Source organism: Gavia stellata, chromosome 33, assembly GCF_030936135.1.
Source record: "Gavia stellata isolate bGavSte3 chromosome 33, bGavSte3.hap2, whole genome shotgun sequence".
Classification (NCBI taxonomy): Eukaryota; Metazoa; Chordata; class Aves; order Gaviiformes; family Gaviidae; genus Gavia; species Gavia stellata.
In genome coordinates this window covers 2,255,399-2,265,509 of record NC_082626.1, presented here as the reverse complement: position 1 = coordinate 2,265,509, position 10,111 = coordinate 2,255,399, and the positions used below count along the sequence as shown (strand labels likewise).

The 10,111-nt window shown below is 66.3% G+C and overlaps 1 protein-coding gene across 1 annotated transcript; it reads left to right on the top strand.

The window, feature by feature from the left end:
* The first annotated feature begins 622 nt into the window (after positions 1–622).
* On the top strand, positions 623–8,059 carry NES (nestin). The gene is made up of 4 exons (XM_059832336.1): positions 623–1,517; positions 2,448–2,572; positions 3,126–3,199; positions 3,809–8,059. Exons 1-4 carry the CDS (start codon positions 705–707, stop codon positions 7,594–7,596), a joined length of 4,800 nt encoding a protein of 1,599 aa, XP_059688319.1. The 5' UTR covers positions 623–704; the 3' UTR covers positions 7,597–8,059.
* Positions 8,060–10,111: the final 2,052 nt, after the last annotated feature.

Here is a 10,111-nt window from a genome sequence, read left to right as displayed (position 1 = left end):
CGGTTCTCCGGTGCAAAGGGATGGCCGTATGGCTGGATCCAGGGCACCGGCTCAGCCGTGGCTTGTGCTGAGCCCAAAACTGCCCCGGACACCAAGAGGCACTGGTGTCCCCGGTGCAGCCGTCACCTCCCCAGGACTGTGAGACCCTCCGTGGGCCCCCTCTGGTGTCCCTGGGCCCCAGGTTTCGGAGCGGCACGGGGTCAGTGAGCCGCCGCGGAGGGATGCCCGCAGCCAAGCCCTCCAGGACGGACATCTGCCAACCTGCCCTTGGACATGTCCCAACCTCCAGCACCCCGGCATGGTGCTCAGGCTTCGGGGGGGGGGATTTTCCCAGCTGAGCCATGCCATGGGGATGATCCAACCCTTCAAGCCACCCTCCCAAAGTGCAAAGAAACACCTTGCCCTTCCCCAGGACTGGGAAATCACGACGGTGTTTGCTGGAGCAGGGCTCAGCCCTCCCGCAGCCGGCGTCGAGCCCACGTGGGCTGGAGCCAGCCCGGCTGCGGAAGAGTTAAGCCCCGCTGCTCGCCCGGGTCTCAGGGGCCTCCCACTCACCCGGCGTGGAGTATGAATAGCTGCGCTCCCCTCCGCTCCCAGCCACTCGCTTCCCTCCCTGCTTTCCCTCTTGTTCAGAGCCCCGGCATCCTCCCCGGCATCCTCCGGCAGCACCGGAGCCAGAGCCCCAGCATCCTCCGGCAGCACCGATGCTGAGCACGGAAAGTTTCGCAGGGGCGAGAGCCCTGGGCGAGGAGTCGCTGCAGATGTGGGACCTCAACAAGCGGCTGGAGGCGTACCTGGCCCGCGTGAAGTTCCTGGAGGAGGAAAACGAGGTGCTGCGAGCCGAAATCCAGAGCGCCAAGGGCAGCCCGGCCGGGGACTCGTGGCGGGCAAAGTACGAGGAGGAGCTGCGAGCCCTGCGGGATGCGCTGGATCATGCCTTCAGGGAGAAGTGCACGGCCGAGCTGGCCAGGGACAACCTCTACGAGGAGGTCCAGCAGGTGAAAGGCAGGTGCCAGAAGGAGCAAGCAGCCCGAGAAGAAGCCAAGAAGCAGCTATCCTTGAGCAGGAAGGAGCTGGAGGAGGAGAGGAGAGCGCAGATCTGGTTGAAGGAGAGAGCCGTGCAGCTGGAGAAGGAGGTGGAAGCCTTGCTGGAGGTGCACGAGGAGGAGAAAGCAGGGCTGGACCAGGAGATCGCGAGCTTCTCGCAGAGCCTGGAGAGCTTCCGCTGCGCGCCGGTGGCTTTCCAGCCCGTGGAGGTGGAGGACTACTCCAAGAGGCTCTCGGAGATCTGGAAAGGGGCGGTGGAGACCTACAAGACGGAGGTGTCGCAGCTGGAGGGTTCCCTCTGCCAGGCCAAGGAGAACCTCTGGAAGGCGGTGGAGGACAACCAGCAGAACCAGCTGCAGCTGCAGCACCTGGAGAAGGACCTGGCAGGGCTCAAAGCGCGGAAGGAGATGCTGGAGGAGAGCCTGGCCCGGCAGTGGCAGGAGCAGCGCGGGGAGGCAGAGAAGTTCCAGGTAGATGAAGGCGGTGGGGAGGCGCTGGTCACCTGGGGAGGGGGAGAACGGGGTGCTGTGGGTGCCTGGGGGGGTGCCCAGGACCCCCACCCCCTCCAAAGGGATGGGGGATATGGATAGGAGGAGGCAAGACCGAGGGAACAAACCCCAGGGCAGGGATGGATGGTGGCCCTGGGGAGCTGGGGAGGGTGGGAGGAAGAGCAGAGCAGCTCGGGGACATCCTTGTCCCCATCACGACAGCGACCTGGGGCCACCCCGCTGCAGGGGAGCAGCACCCAGACACCGGGTCCTCCCCCACCACCCTGCCCCAGGCTGCTGCTCCACGTCCCGCTGGGCTCCAGAGCCAGGATCCCAGGGGAACGGCAGCCTCTGCCCGCTGACCCCCAGCGCTGGGTGCAGGCAGTGGGGTGCAGGCAGCTGGGGGGGTTGCGGGGAGGATAAACTCCGACCGACTTCGCTGCAGCTGCAATCCAACAGCTGCAAAAGTAATTCAGCGGAGGGAGATCGTGGGGGGGGACGGGGCTGGAAATGCTGCGGACGCCGCGGACGCCGCCCGGGGAAGGGTCCCTCTTTGTTCCAGGTCTGGGGACCGGCCAACGGGCGCCGCGGAGCAGAGGGTGCCGCGGTCTCGGCCGCTCGCCCGAAAGATGCTTCTTTCCCACGCCGGAATCCTGCAGTGCCGAATCCCCCCGGCCTTTCCTCCCTCCTCCAGCAGCCGCCTGCCCCTCGTTTTTCCGCCCCGCTCCTCTCCTCGCCCCCCTCTCCCCATCCTCAGCCCCTCCGTGCTAAAATCGACGGTCCCAGGACCCCTCTCCCCGCAGCGTCCCGAGGGGTGCTGGGTGGAAGCGAGAGCCAGCGGCACGGTCCCACGTCTGGCAGGGACAGGCAGGGCTCAGGCAGGGCTGACCCCCCCACCCTGACCCCCCGCAGCTGGCGATGGAGGCCCTGGAGCAGGAGAAGCAGACCCTGCGGGTGCAGATCGCCCAGGTGCTGGAGGACAGGCAGCAGCTCATGCACCTCAAGATGTCCCTCAGCCTGGAAGTGGCGACCTACAGGTGAGGTCCCCGATGGGGACGGGGCTGGGGACACACCCGTGTGTGGGGAGCTGGGGCCGAACCCTGCGCCGCGGTGGGCATGGGGTGGGGGTCTCAGGCACAAGGTGGGTCTTGGGCACAAGCGGGGTCTGGCATAGGGGCAGCCCTGTGCCCCCTCTTCCAGCCCTCCCAGATGGCCCCAGACAAAGGCGAGCTGCCAGGGGACTGGGGGGGACAATTAGCATGAGAATAGGGGCTGTCCCCAGCCCAGCCGAGGGGCCTCCCCGGCAGAGCATGATGTCACCCGGCGGCAGGGACACTAATCCTGGGGACGAGGGGGATGGGAGGACAGACAGGAGCAAGGGGGGCTGATCCGGTCCCCTCCGTCACCCCGCCGAGCTGGGACAGGGCAGCAAAACCATCCCTAGCCCCTTCGTGCCTCAGTTTACCTGCAAAGCAGCCGCTGTAGCTCAGCGGGGTGTGCTGGGGTGCACAGGGAGCAGCTCGGCTCTTGCCACGGTGCAGATGCCCACTCACCCACCCCATAGCACCCACCACTCTCCTCTCCTTGCAGGACGCTGCTGGAAGCAGAGAGCACCCGCTTGCAAATGCCAGCCGGGGAATACAAGCTGGCCAACGGCTTGCGAGGTAAGGGAGCACCGGCACCAGCCCTGGCACCAGCCCCGGCAACACCGCCGCGTCACCCCGGGGGGGTTCAGGGGATGAGGCTCAATATAGACACGAGCATTTTCCTGGCAGCGGTTGCTCGGCCGCGATAGGAAGGTGTGAATGGCGGCCGGGGGGCTCCTGGCACGGGGCTCGCAGCCGCCGCGGTGCAGATAAGGGCTTATCTGCTTCTTCGCCTCTTTTTTTCATTCCTCCCCTGCATGGGGAGGACAGGAGCAGCTCCACGTGCCCAGCGGGACCAGGGGCTGTTGTAACAAGCTGAGCATTTCTTTTATCCTCCAAAAAAAATAACAAGGAAAACCTGTCACCTGCACGCTTCCCCGGCAGCAAGACCTGACTGCGGCAGCAGCCGGGTAGAGCATCATCCCCGCGCGGTGCCAAATCCCCCGGGGAGCATCGGCATCGGCTGCGCTCGAGCAAGGAATTTCCCACTTTCCATGAAGGGGTTGTTTAAAAATAGGAGAGGGGGCAGCGGGCAGTGAGAGACGCCCAGGCGGCAAGGGGAGGGATGGGGGAGCCGCACGAGCGGCTTTTTGGCACGCTCACCGCGCTCCCCCTCGCTCTTTGCAGATCTCAAGCTGGAGGTGAGCAGCGGCACCAAGCTGGCACCGGCAAGCGCCGAGACCAGGCGGCTGCTGCCCCGGGACCACCGCGCCAGCCCCTCTGTCTTCTCCAGGGCGGAGGGGAGGGGGCAGCCAGCAAAAGCCCAAAGCGACGCTCTGACACCCAAAAGCCAGAGCCCCGGTGCCAGGGAGCTCCAGAAAATCAGCTCAGTCCTCCATGCCACGGCAGCTCAGGCTGCCGGCACGGCCAGGGAGCCGGGTACCCCCAGCCACCCCGCGCCAAGCCCCTCACAGCCCGGCAAAGCTGCCCCTCCTCTCTCCCTGGAGCCCCCCAGCTCCATGTCGCTGGAATCAGGGAGCCTGGGGGGAGAGGGTCCTGCCTGGCCGGGGGGAGACGGCGGTGAGATGAGCCAAGGGAAGGAGCATCCTCCACCCGCAGCCGTGGCGGAGACCCACGATGCCAGCGCTGAGCCCCCGGGAACGGCACCCGCCTGCAGCCTGCGGTACCCAGCCCAGCTGGTCAGCGAGGCGCTGGAGGATGCTCTCAAGGAAATGAAAGACGATGCTCAGCCCAGCGAAGAGCCCACGCTCAGCGCCGCGTGGGCCCCCCGGGACGCCCGTGCCCCCAGCCCCGTTCCACCCATAGAGGCTCGTGAAGGGGCTGTGGCAGAGGGGGCCGGGGATGGTGAAGCCCCCGAAGTGGAGGAGAGGGCTGGGGAAGCCGTGCTCCAGGGGCTGGGTGCGGAGAGCAGCACTCTGCGGGACGAAGCCGTGTCCCCGCTGGGACTGCATCCCTGCGGAATAGTTGCTTCCCTAAGCGCCACGGAGAGCCGGGAAGAGACGGGAGAGTGGGAGGAGGAGATGCCCACTGTGCTGAGCCCAAGGGAAGCAGAAGCGGTGCCCCAGGAAAAGGACACAAGTGGCCCTGGCCAGATGGGGACCGGCTGGGAAGAGCCAGAGCGAGGGGAGGATGAGGCAGAGGCCCCAAGCGTGGAGGCATCGCACCCCTCGGAGGATGAGGAGGAGAGGGGACCCCCCAGCCCCTGCGGGGAGGATGGCGATTTCCAGGGCAAAGGGATGGATGTGCGAGAAGGGGAGTCCCTGCAAAGGGAAGTCGAAGCTGCTCGTGCTGTCCCCCTGGAAAGCCACCCTGTTGTGCCCACGGAAAGTCACCTGGAAGAGGACCTTGCTGATGGAGACCACGAAAGGTTTGAGCATCAGGAAATGCCCGTGTGTGAGATGGATCTGACTGCAGAGGAGGAAAGGGGGCAGGAGACGTGCCCAGAGCAGGAGCCGTGCCTGGAGCAGGAGCCTTCGAGCATCCATGAGGCCATCCCAGCAGAAGAGGCTTCATCGGGGGCTGAAGAAGATGGCGTGGGAGGGGAGGATCCAGGCAGAGCAAAAGATGGTGAGGGAGAAAAGGGAGAGGCCAGTGAGGAGGCGCTGGGAGGAGAAGACCCCCCAGCAGGAGAGGCTTCGGGACCTGAAGCCCTGGGGCAGGAGAGCGGAGCCCAGGAGGAGCAGGGAAGCTTTGCAGAAGAGGTGCGGGAGCAGGAGGAGCTGGAGCCGGAGCCGGAGCCGGGAGAGGAGCCCTGGGGCAGGGAGGGTGATGGCAACGGCCAAAAACCCCATCCAGAGGACTGGAAGGTGACAGCAGAGGACACAGAGGGGGCTCTGGGGACAGAAGAGCCAGCCTGGGCAGATGACACCCCGACAAGCGCAGGAGGGCTGGAAAGCGAGGAGACAGAGGGCACATCGCCGGCAGAGCTGGAGGAAACCCAGGAGGATGATGAAGATGCCGAGAGCCAGGGCATGAGCCAGCAGCAGCCACCGCCGGAGGCTGAGCCGGCCCCGGGGCTGGCGAGGGATGAGCAGGAGGGCACCGAGGGGCAGCCTGCCTGGGCACCCACAGACACCCCCGGGCGAGGGGACAGCCAGGAGCCAGCCGAGGGTCCAGAGGAGCCATGGGAGGTGCAGGATGAGGATGCCGATGACGAGCTTGGCTCGGACCCGGGACAGCCAGAGAGCGGTAGCACCGTCCCCGCGGCACTTCAGCAGGGTCCGGGTGATGGCGCGGAGAGCGGCGAGTCGGCAGAGGAGGATGTTGGACGATCGGGAGAGCTGGAGCAGGCACCAGGGACGGGCAGGAGCGTGGAGCTGGAGGACACGCTGCCCGACAGCACTCCCTTGCACCTCTACGAAGGGGAGATGCTGGCTGTGGTTGCACCCAGCCAAAACTCTCCGGAGACTGAGGAGACCACAGAGACAGCCCCCTCATCCGAAATAGCTCCAGAGGATGAAGGATGGCTGGAAGAAAGGGAGAAGCCACTAACTCCCACCGTGCCAGAGAGCCGCGAAGAGGAGGCAGGGATGGAGGTGGCCCCTGCGGCAGAGGGTGCTGAGGAAGAGGAAGGCTATTTCATGGTCTCTGCTCCCAACCCAGAGGTGTCCAGCTCGGAGGAAGCAGAGATCTCCGAGGACTTTGAAGAGATAAAGGTTGAAGCAACCGAAGCCAGCAAAGATGATCTGGAAGCTCCTGGAAAAGTGTCTCTGGTGCCAGAGGACGAAGGGCACTTTGAGACGTTTATTGGTGAAGCAGATGAAGACATGAAGATGCCCACAGAAGAACCTGAGATGCCAGAGGATGAGGATGAGGACGATGCTGGGGGTTTTACTGCTGAGCTGGAGGAAGGCCCAGCTCTGCTCCAGGCAGATCCCGGCTACCCCGGGGCCATGGAGCCATTAGGAGGAGGCGCTGACGAGCCAGGCCAGGGTGCCGCGGGCTCCGGCGCACATGAGGGTCCAGGGCACTCGGAAGGCTTGGCCACCGAATCGGTCGAGGAGCTCGACGGCATGGTGGAGCCGGAGAGCGATGCCGACAGAGCTGAAATGCTCCCAAGCGGCAACCTGGGGCTGTTGGGGCAGGAGGAGGAGGAAGAGGACGAGCCCAGCATGGCTCACCACGATGTGGCCGAGCCCATCCCTCCGGCAGGGCTCCAGGCCCAGGCAATGCCGGTTTCTCCACTGCCTGACCAAGCGGAGCGGACATCGGATGAGCAGCCATCTGTGGAGGAGGAAGCACCGGACGGCGACAGCCCTCCCATGGGTGGGGACGAGGAGCCCCCCGAGGCTGACCCACCTCAGCCCGGCTCCGTGCCGGAGCAGGGAGGTTTTCCAGAGGTGATTCAAGAAAGCCCAGATATGGCCGATCTCTCTGCAAAGGTGCCGGCGGACGTCATGAAAGACTCGGATATTTTGGAAATAGTTGAGCAAGCCCTGGAGTTCAACCAGGAGCTGGTGATGGGGGTGAGGGCGGCCGAGGGCGGGCAGCGGGATCCCGGTGGGACTGAGCTTCCCCGGGACACGGGGGAAGACTCCTCACCTGCCTCGTCCAGCAAGGAGGAGCTGACGGTGCAGGAGGTGCCAGCGGATGTGACACTGGGGACAGAGGGTCCGGTTCGGGCCGAGAACGGGCTGCACCGGGAGGCCAGCCTGGAGGACCTGGCCGAATTCACCGAGGAGGTGCTGAACGGCATCGCCGGCATGCTGCCGGCACAGGATTTCCCTGCGGAGACCGCAGACCCCACCGCGGTGATGCCGTCACAGCCCCCTGCTCCCGGAGATGCCACTGCCGCCAAGCTGGCCGATGCCACCCTGCGTGGCAAGCACGGCGGAGCCGACACCGTCCCTGTGCCGTCCCCTTTGGGGGATGACGTCTTGTGCCTCGCACCCGACCAGCCGCCGGCGTGCCGGCTGAGAGCCGAGCAGGAGCCCTGGTCCTCGGGGGATGAGTGATGGCGGTGGGGGGGGACCCCTCCGGCAGCCCCCTCCCTCCCCAAACCCAGCACCCTCACTTCGCCCACCCGCCCACCTAACGCTTCTCCATCTCCTTATGATTTTTAACACATTTGTGTGGATTTTTTGCACCCCTTTTCAGAGTGAAGAACCACCAAGCTCAGTTCCCCCTCCCCTGCCCCCCAAATTCGCATGCTTGCTCTGGGACCCCAGCCTCATTTTGTGCCCCCTCTGGGTGGGTTGCCGTGGCTGTATTTAATTTAAACCCCATGTTTCCCCTTTCGCTGTGATCTCTCCCCTTCAGCCCCTCCCCAGCGCATCCGCCCTGGGAAGCCCAGCTGGAGGCTGGGGACCCCCCGCACGCTGCACCCCGGGACCCAGCGCCTTGGGGCGAGGGCACCCCGGGGTCCCCAGCCCCGACCCGCCGACCCACGCCGGATGTATTCGCTGCCTTGACATTAATTTAATAAAACCTCATCCTGCTTGGACCCGCTGCAGCCTGGCTCTCCTCATTCCCGCGGCCGGGTGGCTCTGGGGGGACGGAAGGGAAGGGGACAGGGCTGGGGGGGCATGGCTGGGGGGGGTTTGTATTTCTAGGCTGCTTTCCACCAGGGAAGCGTGCCTGGGGCCGTCCGTCAGCACGGGTTGGGGACAGGGTCCCCAGGACGATGCTCACCCATCTACAGGGCAATGTACCCCACCTTGGGTGATGCTGCCCCATCCCCGGGGTGACGCTGCCCCATCCCCGGGGTGATGCTCCCCCCTGGGGCGATGCTCTCCCATCCCCAGGACCCCACAGATGCCATTCAGAGCTCGCTGCTGGCCGGGCACTTCCCCGACCGCCGCCTGGGCTGGCCAGCGGGAGCGGGACGGGATGCCAGCCCATCCCGTTCCCGTGCCAGCGCCTTCAGCGATGAGCCAGCAAAACCAGCCGCTATTCCTGCCCGGATCGGGCAGGCTGCCCACGGGGCAGCGTGCGGCCGCCCAGCCCCGGGAGCTGCCGGGTGCCCCGAGCATCGCGATGGGGGACCCCATCGCCCTGGCATCGCCCCACCAAAGGGTGCTGGGCTGCAGGGGGGCCTGCAAGGAGCCGAGGGGGCTCAATCGCCCCGTTGTGCGGCCGGGCGTGGGGAAGAGCCGCATAAATCAGCCTCCGGCCAGAGAATGGGCTCCTTTATGCCGGGCAAAGGGCTGAGTCACCCCGGGCGAGGGGACGAGGGGACCCGGGCGGCCACGGCATCCCTGGGGACCGACAGCCTTGCACCCACGGGTGCGCTCTGCATCGCTCTTTGGGTGCTCAGGGATGGGCCGCCCGCCCGGCTGGCCCCGCCGCTCGCCCACGCGCCGGATTTAGCCCGGCCGTCCCCGTGCCAGCGCCTGGGGATGCTCAGAGCCAGGGACCGATAAGGACCCGACGTTTATCTGCCTTCCTCCATGCGAAGCCCCCGGCCCCCTCCCCTGCCCGAAGGCGACGGTTTCCTTTTAAGGCTAAACTCTAACAGATCCAAACACCGTAATAAAAAAAAAATAACCCCTCCGATTAGTTTAATCAGGCGCTGAGCCTGCGTTCAATCAGCCCTTGGCCCAAACGCACCCTTTCGGCGAGGCCTGGGCAGCGTCAGCCCGTCGGCAGCTGATGGCAGCTCCGGTAACCACCACCCCACACCCCGAGACCCTCCGTGTCCCCCTGAACGGTCCCCCAAAACCGGGGCTGCCCGGACGCCAGGGTCGCCGGGCGAGGAGGGGCGGTGGCGGGATGCTGCGGAGGAGATGGCGGCGGGCGAGGAGCTTCGGCGAGGCGGGGGGTGACATTCCTTCCGAAATTAATCCGCATTCCAGCCGGTGCTGACAAAGCGATGAGGGGGGACAGATGGCGGGGGGGGGGGGGTGGGAGGAGGGGAAGCCCCTTCCTCACCCCGAGGAGGAGGAGGATGGGACGAGGCTGCCGAGGGCTGGGGGTCACCCGGTGGGGTGGGGACGGCTGCCGGGTGCTTTGCAAACCCCAGGGGCTGCATGGGGAGAACCAAACCCCAGCGACGCTCGGCTGGAGGCTGCGAGAAACGCACAAGCGAGTGCGCATCGACAGGACCGGAGTGTCCCCAATGGGTCCGAGCGTGTCCCCAGCGGGACCCAGCGTGTCCCCAGTGGGACTCAACGTGCCCGGCTCACCCCATGCCCGACCCCGGCGTGGGGCTGCAGCTCTGACGCCCACCGGGCACACCGGTCCCCCCCAGACCCAAACCCACCGGACCGAACCGGAGGCTGCCGAGCCCCGTGGGCAGCACCCACCCGGTTCCACCCCACCAGCCGAGAGCACACAATCCCATTTTGGGGACCACGCTGTTTTCGGGGGGCCGGAAAGAGAAGCGGAGGTGCCAACCCCGCACCCGAAACCTCCTCGCACGCCCGGACGGAAGCACCGCGCCGGTGCACACGCGCGTGCAAAAGGGCAGGTGGGGCGCAGGGGGTCCCGGGGGCCACGGCCGTGGTGGGGGGCTGCGTGGGGCTGGCCGGC